This window comes from Argiope bruennichi, chromosome 3, assembly GCF_947563725.1.
Source record: "Argiope bruennichi chromosome 3, qqArgBrue1.1, whole genome shotgun sequence".
In the NCBI taxonomy this organism is placed as follows: Eukaryota; Metazoa; Arthropoda; class Arachnida; order Araneae; family Araneidae; genus Argiope; species Argiope bruennichi.
This window is the reverse complement of record NC_079153.1, coordinates 119,892,569-119,907,955: the sequence shown is the minus strand read 5'-3', so window position 1 is coordinate 119,907,955 and position 15,387 is coordinate 119,892,569. Positions and strand designations below refer to the sequence as shown.

Genomic DNA, 15,387 nt, shown 5'->3' with positions numbered 1-15,387 from the left:
TAAAGAAATTCGTCGAAATTTCATTTGCAAATTTTTAGCAAGTAAGTTTTATATCTGATGGAAAATTTAGGACACATAGAGCGAATATTTATATTTAGGACACAAATAGCGAATTATAAAACAACTTTAAAATCTAAAAAAAATATATATATATGATATTTCGTATGATAAAGAACCTCTAAAGATTAACAATACTGCACACACACACACACAAAAATAGTAAAGATAGACAGATGCATAATATTTTTAAGTATTGTTCAGTAAGGCTTTATGCAATTGTTATTTAATATGTTTTACGTATATCGAAATTAGAATCAAACATGTTTCGAGGAAAAGAAAAAAAATTCTATATTTTTATCATAGGAGCTCATGTTAGATTCCCTGTTAAAAAACAATTTATAAATTTTCAGTTTTTCGAAACTATATGAATTACACATTTTTGTAATCAGTGAAATATCTAATACTTATCAGATAAAAATTGAAAAAATCAATTTTTTGAAGGTACAAAGTTAAGGTACAGTTCCCTTAATTTAATATAATTTTAATAAAATATTTATTTTATACGTATAAGTCATTCCCGGCTATTTATACATTTGAAATCACCACTCAAAGATTCAAATTTAAAAAAAAATAATTTGATAAAGTTTTCTCATAATTTTAGCTTTACTTAAAAAAAAAAAAAAAAAAAAAAAAAAAAAAAAAAGCTTTTTGGATTGCCGATATTCTCCTGAATCTTCTGTCGTGAACAAATCTTTACTGTAAAATGTGAAACTATATTAGTGGAATTTTGATGCGAGTTGCTTTATTTATTTATTTATTGTTGCTTTATTTATTTATTGTTGCTTTATTGTGAATTTAAAATTAAGAATAAAAAAAAATACTACAAATATCCATATTTCAAGGATATTCAAGGCATATAATTTTAATTTTAATGTAAAATGGGATTTGCTTGGAAACTTTGCTTGTCGTAAGCAAAATAATGCAAAAAAAAAAAAAAAATTTAATAAATTTTTCACATTTTTCCTTATATGCTTACTACTTTAACAAAAATGCATGCAAATATTATACAAAGTTAACAAAACTGTTGATGAAAATCGGCTTTCTGTGAAATAGAAAAGAGGTTGGGCAAATCACTTCCTTCTTCATTAGTTTCTATTATTTCCTAAAATCATGACAGAATATTTATTGTAAAATGGAATTCAAGCATACATGATCGAAATTCAAGAGCAATTCGTCCAGTCTTTTCGGGGCAACTCGAAACAAAAATGTAATTTCGAATGTTCGGATAATTAGATACTGTATTATCTATTTAATGTAGTGTTTTGATTATATAGTGTATTTATAAATTTTCATTTACATTATTAATTTTCAAAGTAAGTCAAATTATTTTAGAAACGATGTTAATATTTAGCGAGTTTATTTATTATAATTTACATTTAAAAAATTATTGTTGAGAAGAAATGAGCATTTCGATGTCATCATACTCCATCTGAAAATTTACTCGATATCAAAAAAGGAATAATAACTTATAAATAGGTGAAAATAATTGTAATCATATATAGGAAATAATAATAATTTCTAAGTAATAACATAAAATATTTAATTTTTAATTTTATTAAATTAGTATGATATATGAAAAAAATAAGTCGCAAATGTTAAGAAGTAACAAATATATTTATTCCTAAAAACGAAAATTATGTATTTTTATAAAATAAGTATAAAAACACAAAAAAAAGTGGAATTAATAAATTAACTTTACGTTTGTAGTTATTTTATAAAGAAAGATTATTTGAAAGGAATAATGAAATTTTCAAAAATTTATATCATACCCATCTTTTGTGTAAATTTTTAAGCGCCGTAGTGACTGCTGTCTCTTGAACAACTTTGATGGCAGTTGTTACTTCTGTAGTCCATGCAGTCAATATAGAAAGAATGCAAATTTGAGTGGGCCAGTTGTTTAGCCATTTAACATTAGAGAAGTTAAAATCTTCCTTCGATATGATGCTGTAAAGTGTCTGGAGACACTTTGGTAGCGATGTACACAATGTGATTTGCATCATTTCTTCAATGTCTGAGAGCCATGATTCGACAGGTCCATCTAACGTGACAGAATTTTTAAATTCAACAAATTCGTCGAAAGCCGAATACATTCCTAATGCCATAACAGTAACAATTCGTTCACGCTATAATTTTAAAAAAAATAGATGCATGTAAATTAAACGTAAGCGTGAGATTAAGCTAAAATCAACCTTATTCAAGAAAATATGTATTATTTCTTAAAGGTACATTTCGTAAATTTTAAAAAAATTAGATAATAAAGTTATGTTTAATTACTTACTTTTATAAATCAAAGTAATTCAAATTAAGTAAATGATAAATAAATACTACTATACAAATAGTACTATATAAAATACAAATTTTTGCTTTAAATAACAAGAGCTCTCAAACAACTCTCTTTATAAATGCTGAAGAAGGTCAATTGAAAGAAGTTGAAATTTATATATCATTGCTTAATCACATACTTAAATATAAGAAAACCACGGCAAAATTTCTGTTAAGATTCGTGCTTTAATTCGCAAATATATAATATCATTCTTCATTAAAAAAATTAAATTCTAAAATAAAATAAGATAGTTCTTACTGATCTTGTATAATTCAGAATATATAAATTTCCTTTATATTTTTAAAAAACCATGAAATTTACAAAATAAGAAATTTTTAATTTGTAAAAACATTGTGAAAAGCACAGATACTGTAACAAAATTTTTAGTAAATACAAACAGTTGCCTTTATTTTTATAAAATCCCAATTTATTCATAATTTTGCTTCAAAAATTAATAAAATGACTTATAGTGAATTTTATATGTCAACAAGTTTACAGCTTCTTCAAAAACATATTTAAATGTAAAATCAAATATTTGAAACTAACAAATTAAACAAAATTTAACTTTTGCATTTAGAGAACGGTATTCATCAAATACAAACCAATTTTTCTTCTATTTTCTCTACAATTTTCAACTGATAGATACTGTCGAAGCACTTTTTCAGATGTGGTTGAATGGCTTCAGGTTCCTTTTCACCAATTATGCACAACAAATCATCATTTGATAAGAAGTAAAAACGAGGAAATGCTCGCCGTTTGGAATCCAAATAAAATTCTAAAGATTGCTGAACTTCTTCTAAAACTTTATTCATACCAATTAATCGATCAAGGAAACCTAAGGAAAGACGCATGTGATTTATTAAAATGTACAGATCTCTCTTCATAAATTTTATCAGGTTTCAAATGAAAATGTGAATACGATTAGAAATGTGAGGCCGTATACAATACAGAAAGCAAACAGTGAAATAGTATCATAGTAATTTTGATACCAGTGGGTTCCCAGTTAGGTACTAATACATCTCTTATAAATCTGAAATACTAATAAAAGGAAACAGGAAATGCATGATTTGAGAAAAATATACAAGCAGTTGAGATAAAGGCAAAATTCTTGATTGTTTAAATTTTCCCCTTTTTGCCTAGATTTCTGTTTAAACTTTGACAAATATTATTAAATTGAAATGTGGCACAAAATTTGAAACAGGAATATATACTGATTGAAAGAGAACAAATAGTTCTTTAATTGCATTTGAATAAATGGGCTGCTTAAACCACTTAAAATGATTATCTAAAACATTTGCTCAACAAATTGAATATAAAAACGCTGATTAAAAGTTATAAATAATTAAAGCTTCCTAAAAGGCTATAATTAAATGGCTTCTCTATGCAATAAAATCATTAGCTCTTTTATTGCTTTCTTCAGTAGGGAACCAAAAAGCATTTTTCTTTCAAAAATTAGTAAAATTGTCCCATTTAAAGTATGAAAAGCAAAAAGCACTATTTTTGAATTTTAAGTAATGGAAGCAATTCAATATTTATTTTAGAAAAAAAAAACGCTTCAAATTCACCTTTGCAAACACATTATTGCTGCAAATTATATATAAAAATATTTTTAAAAATTTGCGAAAATTAGGGTGAAATTGAACGATAATTAAATTGATATTTTTGAAGAAATATATTTTTTCGAATTTTATAGTGAGGAAATTATTCTTGTGCGATGTTTTCGAAAGTTATAGACAAAAAAGATCAAAATTTTGCTTGCTTTTTAACTGATTAGTATTTGAAATAAGATTTCGAAAAAAATCCTTCCAAAGTAGATTTGTATTAAATTTAGTAATTCTTAATGAAACAGTCTACCTTGTAGAGGCTAACATTCACACACAATATTAATAACGCACACTCTTTTATTAATAAGTATCTTTGCTTCCGCAGTTACGGTAAAGCTCCAGGGGGGGGGAGGCAATGCGGGTCGAAATGTTCAGATCAAAAATGTCATAGAGTAAACATGGATATCTATCAATACAATGGCAACACTACATTAGTTGTTTAGTGTTTGTGTCATAAATTCATTCTCTATCGAAGATATCAGTTTTCGAACGAAATTTGCATTATTTGCCGGAAATTTTGATTTCCTGTTTCCATTTATAGGAAAACGCGGGTGAAGAACATCGAATGCTCTTAAGCACTTACGGTAAATCTGCTCTAAATGGAAAAATTATGTCTTGAGTGGTTTCAACGCTTCAGACCGAGCGTTCAAGGTGCCAATGTTATGTCCCACATTTAATGGGTATGATATATTATGAGCTGTTAAAACTGAGTGAAAACATCTCAGTGGATCGGTCTCGAAAATAACTGATGCGCTTGAGCCGAGCATTGAAGGAGAAACGGCAACCGTGCAAAGAAAAACTCGACAAAATTATCCTCAAGTATGCCAATGCTCAGCAACATGCCCTCTAGACAGGCCAAGACATACTTAGAAATGCTAAAATAGAAGGTGTACTCCATCTACGTCTTACTTTCTAGATATTGCTCCTTCATACTACAATTTGCCTCGATCGCTCATAAGAAGAAGATTCATAAGAGTAGAAATGCTGATAAGCTCATCTCTAGCTTATCAGCATTTCTACTCTTATAAAAAAATCCAAAAATGGATTCGTGGATCACCTCAAAAGACGCATTAACTTTTTTAGATAGTATCCGACAACCGACAAAAAGATGGAAAAAAGTAGTAGCTAGCAACAAACAGTACCTTGAATCATGAACTAGTAATGGCTTTTTAAGAACATTTGAAGAATCATTTTGAAGAATTATTTCAGTCTCACATTCTGAAGAATTATAAACAGCGGAAGCAAAGTTGTAAACCTTATAGTAGTAGAAATTTCAAAATAACACGCTGCTATCAGAAATATTTTGGCAGATTATTCCATATTAATAAGGGAATTATCATACCCTCCTTGTGACAAATATTCCAGACCAATTTTTCATCATCCATTAACGAAGAAATATCTCTCCACATGACTGTCACCTGTTGAACTTCGTTGGCTTCTTTAGGAAGCTGAGCTTGCACAGCCTGCTCAGCAAATATATTCTGCAAATGGAAATCATAACGTAAATATTCGCAACCATATTCGTAAATTTCAAACAAAATGCATACTATTGCAGAAGAACTTCATATTCATAACAACTCAGCATTTAACGCTTCCACAATTTCAAGAGAACATTCCGTTCATTAATCTTCACAATTCTAATTAAAGTTAGAATTTTATTGTAAACAAAAACTGTTTATCAACAGAAGAATCATTCACAATGAATTATTTCTACTTTTTTATAAACAATTAAATGGCATTAATAGAAGTAAACTATTATTTATTAATTTAACTCACTCTATATATTATAGTGGGTATACTTAAAGTACATTAACAAATTGAATCAAATTCTTACCTGCTAAAATTTCAAACAAAAATTATTATATATACATATATTTTTGCTTTTTGAAATCAAAATAAGCACCTTCAATCTTCTGCAGTTTACATATGTTTTCTTTACAAATTTAAATTTTAAGAAGTCAATTTGATACTAAAAAAACAAACAATTTTTTAATAAATCGAAAAAAACCAAGCTTGTTCGTGATTTTCATTTATAATTTTTTGAGAAATACAGCATTACTTTTTAACAAGTTAAAACTTTATAAGAAGATTTGTACAATAAATATGAATTTTTTTTTTAAAAAAATTTATCTAATGAAATTTTGAAATCATTTTGCCCATTATTAATAGTTATTACACAAATTAGAAAATTTAAAAAATCGGATGACTATATGAAAACTAAAATTAGAGTTATAAACGTTCTTTCAAGATGCACAGCTGACTTCCTCGGATTAAATAAAGGAATATCCTCTGTGAGTTCAACTGTATAGAAAACAATTTTTATTTTTTTTATTTTTAAAATAAAAGTTCTGAGACGAAATTTATTAAAATTAAATTTTTTAGGAAGAAAAAATATTACAAACCTCTAAAAGAAAGAATTTACTTTGAAAGTAATCTGCTTGTTTTATAACATCTAAGATAAGTAATAAAGAATCTTCCAATGAATCTACAATCGATGAAAAATATGATACATATTTTGAAGATTTCATTGTTCCAAGAGTGATTTGATTTCTTTCAACAAAAGATACAATAGATTCAGAATCTTCCAGCTTATGAAATTTTTTATAATCTACCATCTTGAAAGTAATACTTTCCCACGTTTTCTGTATTTCTTTAATAGACTACAAGAAAGAAAGAAAGTTTAAGTTTTAATGGAAGTGAGTAATTTGTCTCAAACGAAGATAAAAAAAATCAAAATAACTTTATTAAATAGATTTACATAAAAGTGAAGCAAATAAATTTGAAAATCTTACAAATCTTTCTTCAAAAAATACCCTCACACAGTATATTCGATAAAATATTTAATATTATATGATGCCATCAGAAATAATCAAATTGATTAAAATAATGGATTTGAGAAAGTGGTTTCGATATAATAAAGAAAAAAGTAAAATAAATAAAACTATCCTAATAGTAAAATTAAAAATAAATTTACAATGATATTTTTTATTTATTGCATAGAACCTCTCCATGTAACGAATAAGAAATATTTTATTCATTAATTTAAAGAAATAATAACCATATATAATGAAAAAAATTTCATTAAATATGATTATTATTCATAAGACAATAGAAGTCTCTTTAATATACAAAATACTACTTCTCTCACTTTAAATTTAAGATTTTACACAATATGAAAAAATAGGAGAATAATCATATTTTTTATTGCCAAATTTTAAAATTTTGCAAGCAATTTTTATACATTGTTCCCCCTTTCCCCTTTTGACATTATTTAAAAAAAATAGAATTGATGTTTTTTTTTTTTTATTAGTAGATGGTTTTTTTTTTTTTTTTTTTTTTTTTTTTGTTCACGAAGAATGTGGGTTGTGTTTAATTCAATGTCATACCGAGAGATCCTACACCCCTGGAGCAGCTTAGCCAACACTGGCATTTGCGACATAAATTCCCATAACAACATCCCGTAACTGGAGAAAATGCTAAAGAAATTTTAGAATTTAGAATTATTTTAGCTTTTAAATTTCTTTCTAATGTTTACATATATATATATAAGCATATAATTCTAAAAAACAGAAGACATAAAAGAGACATTTTGGATTTTTAAATTCTTTTTAATATCCATCCCGGGAAGGCATAATTATTTACAAGCAGAAACGCGGACAAGGCCCATCCGCCACAGCGCGGCACAAAAGCAAAAGTGAGAGAAGAACTAAATAAACTATCCCTGGTCTTATATAACATGAGATTTCCGCTACGTGTCGATTCAATACACATGTTGATATTTGACAAGGGCAACGGAGGGATCATTTTCACTAGGCACGTGGAACTGATGGCGCATCATTTTTACAAAGCTTCAGTTGAATTAATTATAAAGAAAAATTGGAATGGGATCAGGAAAAAGGAGAATACTTTAGAATGACCCCGACATGGGCCGAATATATATATATATATATATATATATATATATATATATATATATATATATATATATATATATATATATATATACACAAAAGTATTAAAATCAAGTTAATAGGAAAATAAAAAAAAAACCAAATAAAAATTGAACCAAAAAAAATATATAAAAGAATCCGGCCTGAAGACTTTTTCAAGGGTCACCCTCAGGCAGGGATTCAAAGAAAGGGATTTTTTCTGTGAGGAAATGCAGACATTAGTCTAATAATGATTCCTCGTGACCCGAAAATCCCCTGAAATTAGGCCCAAGAGATATACCATTTTAATAGAAAGTAAAATACAAAACAACAAATTAGAAGAAAATAACCTCTACAAAGTAAAAATACAATAACAAAAAAGCACTAAAGGAAAAAACGAAGCCTACAATTTTTTACCTAATTTAGCGTTAGCATTTTTACCGTTAGTGTTTTAAAAAGCGAGAATCACAATCGATAGCTTAAAAATTCCTTGACTGGCCTTTTCGTTTTTTCCTTTAGTTCTATTTTGTTTTTATTGTTATTTTTGTTATTGTATTTTTAATTTGTAGTGGTTATTTTCTTCTAATTTGTTGTTTTGTATTTTTTCTATTAAAATGGTATATCTCTTGGGCCTAATTTCAGGGGATTTTCGAGTCAAGTGGAATCCTTATTAGACTAATGTCTGCATTTCCTCACAGAAAAAATCCCTTTCTTTGAATCCCTGCCTGAGGGTGACCCTTGAAAAAGTCTTCAGGCCAAATTCTTTTTTATAATTTTTTTGGTTCAATTTTTATTTGTTTTTTTTTTTATTTTCCTATTAAATTGATTTTAATACTTTTGTATCAATTCATCTGTGTTTTAGAAGTAGCTGCAGTTGCGCTCTATAAATACTATAAAGTTCTTTTTTGGTTTTAGTTTGAATAGGTAATAATTTTTTGTTGCGATTTCGAAACTGTTTTGTTTCGTTTTCATTTTGGTTTCGTATATATATATATATATATATATATATATATATATATATATATATATATATATATATATATATATATATTGTCGCCAAGCTCTGAGGTCACTGATTCGACACCTGATCAGCATCCAACAGAGCTGATCGCAAAACGGCCTTTCCAGTGATTGAACTAACCCATGTTGGGAAGCAAAATTACAGATTTGTAACAATATACACCTGTATAGTTAAAAAAAAAAAATCATTTTAAAAAAATCATGTTTTAATTTGTATTTATTCATTCATGAAAAACAAATAATAATAAATTATTTTTTTGAAATAAATTATATTTTAGTGATTAAGGTACTTATAATTTCCTATTACCAACAAAATTGTGTAACTATATGGTGAGAATGCGAGGCGAACTACCATCACATAGTGATTCCATAGAGATTACAACGTGATTCTTAGGGAGAAGTAAGAGAAGACAGCAATATGTACAACTCTTTTAATTATTTTTAAATAATTTCAATTCTAATAGCATCGTTTGCACGAAAATTTCCACTTTTATTATTTGTCTCGTTTTTAGAGTGTTTTCCTTATCTATTATTTATTTCGATTTTTTTCATTTTTAATTCAATATGTATTTTTATCACGAAAAAAATAAAGAATAACTAAATAACAAATGTGGAAAATTTTTATTTTTTATTTCGTTCTTATAACTTTATTTTGTTATTCATGTTTTAATTTTGCTAACATTCATCTTGTCACTGGCAAAGCGGTGCAGGTTTTGCTAGTAATAAAATATAAATATATTGTATATTGTAGTAAAAATTGGACGATAATACATAAGGACAAATGTTAAGTTTGTTATACATGAGGATTAATAGTATGAATGAGCTTGCTTCTTTATAATGAATTCAAAAAAAAAAAAAAAAAAATTAAATCGAAAAATACTAAAATTTTAATCACTTTCTCAAAAACATGCTTATATTTAATTTTTATTTTGAATTAAGATTTGCATAAATTATCCTTTTTTTACCTCCTTAAGGAGATATTTGAGATATAAATACGAATTTTTCCTTGGACTGAACTACCATCTAATGCAGGGTTTCAAATAAAAAAACAAAGGTTCACTTATCTATCCTTCAAATTCTAAATTTTTTAGAAAGCAGTTCACCCAGAGTTGTAACTATAAATGAAGATATTCAAGGGAAAAGGAACAAACGCGGAAAAAAATATTTGAATGGTAAAAATAAAAAAAAATGTTAAAAAAGAGCATTCATTAAACATTCATTTCGAAGACTTTTGTGTTAAGATTTCACCACCAAATGAATGTAATGAATTATTAGTGGTATATGAATCAAAGTTTTAAAAACTTACTTATAATATTTTCATTCATTTTCTAAACCACTGTATCACAAATTCAAATTTTCGTAATTTTTAAAATCAATTTTTTAAAAAAAAATTCTTCATAGGTAGCAGAAAACTTGAATTATATGTTTAGTGAATCGGCAGCAAGTTTAATTAATATATCAATAAAATAACTAATTAAAAATACGGAAGAAAATATGTTTCGTTTTTCGCATTTAACAATAGCAAAGATTATAAACAAAATTGAACACCACATTGATTTGATATCTACTTCAGCTTTTACAATTTACGTGTTATGACTTGGGTATTTTTTCTAATTCTTGTTATCAACATTCGAAAGAAAAAGAAGAGGCTTAACAGTTTTATTAATTGCAGCAACTCTTTGTATTCGGTTGCTTTTTGTACGCCAGGTAGAAAAAGGTCTAAAACGATATCAAAATAACTTTATGAGATTTTTTAAAAAATCAGCAAGGTGCCATGAATGGTATGAATCCAAAAGATAGCACATATAAAAATGAATTAGAAAAGGCTTTTTAGAAAAAGATACGGATAAACTTCGGTTTTAATTTTTAACAATTTAGAATTGTGGAAAATATTAACGAAAATATCAGTTTTTTATTATTTTTTTAAGATACTGAATAATAAAAATTGAATATTCAGCTCAGATGCCGATATAAAAACTAAGAAATCGGTCAATTTTAATATTATAAAATTTTAAATTCAAAGGATGTGTGAAAAATTCTACTAATATATGTAAATTATTTACCTGTTCTATTTCATATTCTTTCCTAGCTTGAACTGAAATTCTTTTAACACTCTCAGCAAAATTTTCAATCTCTACATTTCTTAAAAACGTAAGAGTAAATTGATCGCTTTTGAAAAACTGTTGGCTGTCATCACAAGTAATGCCTAGGAGATCTTTTAAATCATTCCAATGTCTTTCTTGTAAAGTTGGCTCTTGGAAGTCAAGAATCATTTCATAATATTGATTAAGATTATTTAATTTGTCTAATAATTCTTCAAGTAATACCCAGTGCGTACCCTAAAAAGAAACCAACATTAAATAGATTACACATAAACATAATATATGTAGAAATATTACATATAGAGAAAATATATATGGCAGAAAAGAGAAAGCAATAATAATTTTCAAGCTGAAATTGCTTGGCGAGTTTTAAAGTTGGTAAAATATTATATAAAACATAGTTGCTGTTAAAATACTTTATAAAATATAGTTGCTGTTAAAATACTTTATAAAATATAGTTGCTGTTAAAATACTATATAAAACATAGTTGCTGCTAAAATACTATATAAAACATAAAAATTAATAAATATGTTTTATCAAAAATTTTCTTTTGTTCTCTATTATTATTTGCAAGCTAAATTATTTTAAAACTATTAACTAATATGATATTATACTGATAATAAGAAATTGTTAAATAAAATTTGCTTATCAGAAAGGTATGTATTAGGTTTCTTTTCTTTATATATGCAGTTTGACCTACCTTTACTTTTAAAAGTAACGATTCCGTATTACTCTGAAGAACATCTGAGAGTTGCTTTTTATTTTGAACATCGAAACCAATAACTGGCACGTTACCCCAATCCTCAAGATAGTCATCCAATTGTTTTATGTATGACCAAGCTAGCCGAAGATGACTAAGATCCTAAGAAATATAATTCTTAATTAATATTTAAAATAAGAAATAAATGTTACAGCACTCATTGAAAGTTACATACGATTCGTTATATAATAATCACAAACAAAAGTTATAAATGTTAAAAATTGAAAATAACTAGATGAAAGTAATAATTAATTATCATTTTAACTTATTGCTTTTAAAAACACATCGCTAGCATTCCATAAGAAATGAATCATCATATTAATTTTTTATCCCTACTTAATTAAAATTTTCCCTTGCGGAATAATAAGAAAATTTAAAAAGAAATTATATCTAAGAAAATTGAATGGCGAATTTCAGAGGTAAAAGCAGTTATGAAATTAATTTTCTGTATTTACGTTCATTTTTAATCCAAAACGAAGCGATAAAATGAAATTCATTTAGAAGAGAAGCCATTTTCCCCCTTAAATTTCAAATAAAAAAATAATAAATATAAACCAAAAAAATTATTTTTTTCTTTTAATTATTTTTCTTTAGTATAAAATATATATTTAACTGTTAATAGTATAGCAAGAAAAATATTTTTAAGCATAGATTGACCATTTCGAATGATGATTTTTCAAGGAAGAAAACTGGAAACGTGCTTACGTTTTCTATGGATATCAACTTTTCTAAGTCTTTCAAGGTTATATGGAAAAATGTAGCATCTTTTTTCATGCGTCTTTCCGTATCTTGAAGTTGAAGTAAAATAGTTTGGTAATGAGCCAGGAGAGATAAAGCATTGGCGAAGGTACATTTTAATTGAAAAGGTCCTTTCTGAAGTATATCTTCTTCCAAATTATTTGTATGTCTTTCAAGTTGTTTGTGATAGGATAAAAAGTGCCTTTGGTGCTGAGCCTGTAAAATCATTTAATTTAATGTTAAGGTATTCCTTAGGAAAAGAAACTAAAATAAATAGAAATAAGCATATATTTAATCAAATATGAGCTGAAAAACAATTTACAGAGCATTTTTAAATGTATAGAAAAAGAAAAAAAAGCCACAATATATTAATTTATAGCATATATAATTTTTTAAAAATAGTAAAGCGACAAATTTTATTCTTTTAAACAACACTAACAATAGAAACATATGACTATCGTAGAAAACAAAACATCAAAAGATCAAATATTATTAAATGGGAACTTTCGATGATATCAAAAGATATTTGAAGTACCATAATAAATATAAAGTAAAATCTTCATTATTTGCATACAAAAGATTCATATTCACAAAGCAACAAATGATATTACTTATAAATATAGAATATTTGAGTGCATAAAAAGAAAGCAATTCTAATCTTAGAAACCTGAGAAAAACATAATTTTTTTTTTTTTTTGAAATCATTTTATTTTTTTCAGAAATCAGTGCTTGAGAAAAATTATATTACAGTTGTTATAACTAATTTTTATTGCTTTCTAAACGTAGAAAGTAAACTAGAAGAAACAAAATATAAGGTAAGGTAAAATAATTAATATACTAACAATTTTAAGAATTCAACTTTTGAAAAAAAACAAAAGAAGCTGCATTAAAATTAAATATAAAAGATTCTTTTTTTTCCACTTTGATTGCATAATAAGTTTAAAATGTGAACATAGAATTTCCAATCAAGTGATAATCAAGGAATCTAAATATTTACCAGCAAAAAAAGAAAAAAAAAATCGAAGGATTTAAAACTTTTTAAACAAAATCTATGGTAACCAGCAAAAGGATATTTGGATATTTGCAATGTTGTTAAAAATGACTCTTTTATTATCTGACTTTTATTTATTGACTGATTTTATAATCTTATTTTATATCTTTTATTGTGATGACTTTTCTTATCATTAGAGGGGCGGAGAGATTATGAAAGCCAAAGTATTTTTTAAATATTACCAGCAAATCATGAAGCAATTAAACTGTGAATGACTGCTAACATTCTTGCTAAGTTGCTTGAAGAAATTGATAAATATACGAAAAAATAAAAATAAAAATTAGGCCCCATGGTTCACTGTTTTACCCATATTCAAGAACGTATTTTTATTAGATGTGCAAGAGATTTTTTTCTACACCGAATAGTGCAAACAAATTAAAGCTCTTAAATCTGAGAATTAAAAGTGCACCGCAGAATGCATTTACTTTGATATGCATTTCAAAAGTGTTATAACCGAAAATACTAAAGAAAAAATTAATATATTTTGGGCGATAAATATTATTTTCTTAGCACTTAGATCAAGTCTTTTCATTTATACGTTGTTTGACATCAGTCCCTTAAAAGATGTATAACCAATGTTTTACTGTGTGTTTTGTAAAATGATTTCCATTTATCTGCATTCCAAAAACAGTTCTTTTCTAATTACTAAAATACCGGTTTGACTTTAACTTCTGAGTTGCGCAGACTTTTATTTTCACACAGTGACTCTTATTATGTGCCAATCAAAATGTCGTATCAGCAAATTCCTTTCTTGGACCATGTAAATTAAAAATATTTTCTTTATTTCGATTCTTGCTTTTCTATTCAGATTGCTTCTCCACTTTGTTATAGCTCTTATTAAGAAATCTTGATGATGGATAAACATTGGATTACTTCCATAACATCATGAATGTTAAAAGACATTATTAAAAATCTCTATTCTTCCTTTTCTTAAAATCAAATAAACTGTGATATATATTTAAATACTAAATATGTAAAAACATTCATTAACTACGACTGCATACCTGAATTTTCTGCAACTTGATATAATAATTTTTAAAGTTATTTTGAAGATTTTCCCACATGTCATATAAACTTTTCCTCTGATCTAAAGACTGTAAATAAAATATTTTAATACACAAAAAATGAAAATAAATGTCAGATTATTTAGATTATTTGAAGCTACACAAATAATAAAGACAATTTAAAAAAATATTTAGATTCAAATTCAAAATTTGACCCAGTATTCAAAAAATATTCGGTCAAATATTTACAAATCATTATTTCTATAGAAGATACATGCACATAAAAAGTACTGAAATTTAAACAACAATTGTATGTTTATTTAAACAACAATTGTATGTTTATTTAAACAACAAATATTTTTTTTTTCAAATTTACAAATCTTTTTATAAATAATAAGTAGTGGAGAAGCAAGATATGTCTCTGGCGCCAGTCTTAGAAAGCACTATAGAAACAAAACATTAGGGCGTTTATGCCATTTTTTTAAAAGTAAAATGCCATGAGAGGAGAAAAAATCATTATGCCTCCATTTATCTTCGTAAAGTCACTGATTATCAGTTGATGTTGTTAAATCTCTCAGAATGACTGGGATTACTCAAGTACAAATAAAAATATAAGGTATTTAATATATTCGATTTTTTTCACCTAAAAAAACTTTATTTTTAAAATGATAAATAACAACATTCAAAGTGTTTGAACATAAATAATTATAGCATAAGCCATGCTATCAATATAATGCAACTTTTACTTTAGATTAAATTTTATGAAAATTAGATAAGTTCTTAATATTGAATATA

At 26.0% G+C, this 15,387-nt stretch overlaps 1 protein-coding gene across 1 annotated transcript in view; it reads right to left on the bottom strand.

Moving 5' to 3' along the window:
* Positions 1-15,387, bottom strand: part of LOC129962948 (dynein axonemal heavy chain 2-like) — a 127,108-nt gene that overhangs the window by 69,916 nt on the left and 41,805 nt on the right. Inside the window, exons 22-29 of the mRNA XM_056076951.1 lie at positions 14,593-14,682; positions 12,505-12,753; positions 11,740-11,901; positions 11,000-11,275; positions 6,410-6,647; positions 5,330-5,533; positions 2,986-3,218; positions 1,902-2,183 (exon numbers count right to left, since the gene is read on the bottom strand). Coding sequence (XP_055932926.1) covers positions 1,902-2,183; positions 2,986-3,218; positions 5,330-5,533; positions 6,410-6,647; positions 11,000-11,275; positions 11,740-11,901; positions 12,505-12,753; positions 14,593-14,682 — 1,734 coding nt within the window. The remainder of the gene's footprint in view (positions 1-1,901; positions 2,184-2,985; positions 3,219-5,329; positions 5,534-6,409; positions 6,648-10,999; positions 11,276-11,739; positions 11,902-12,504; positions 12,754-14,592; positions 14,683-15,387) is intronic.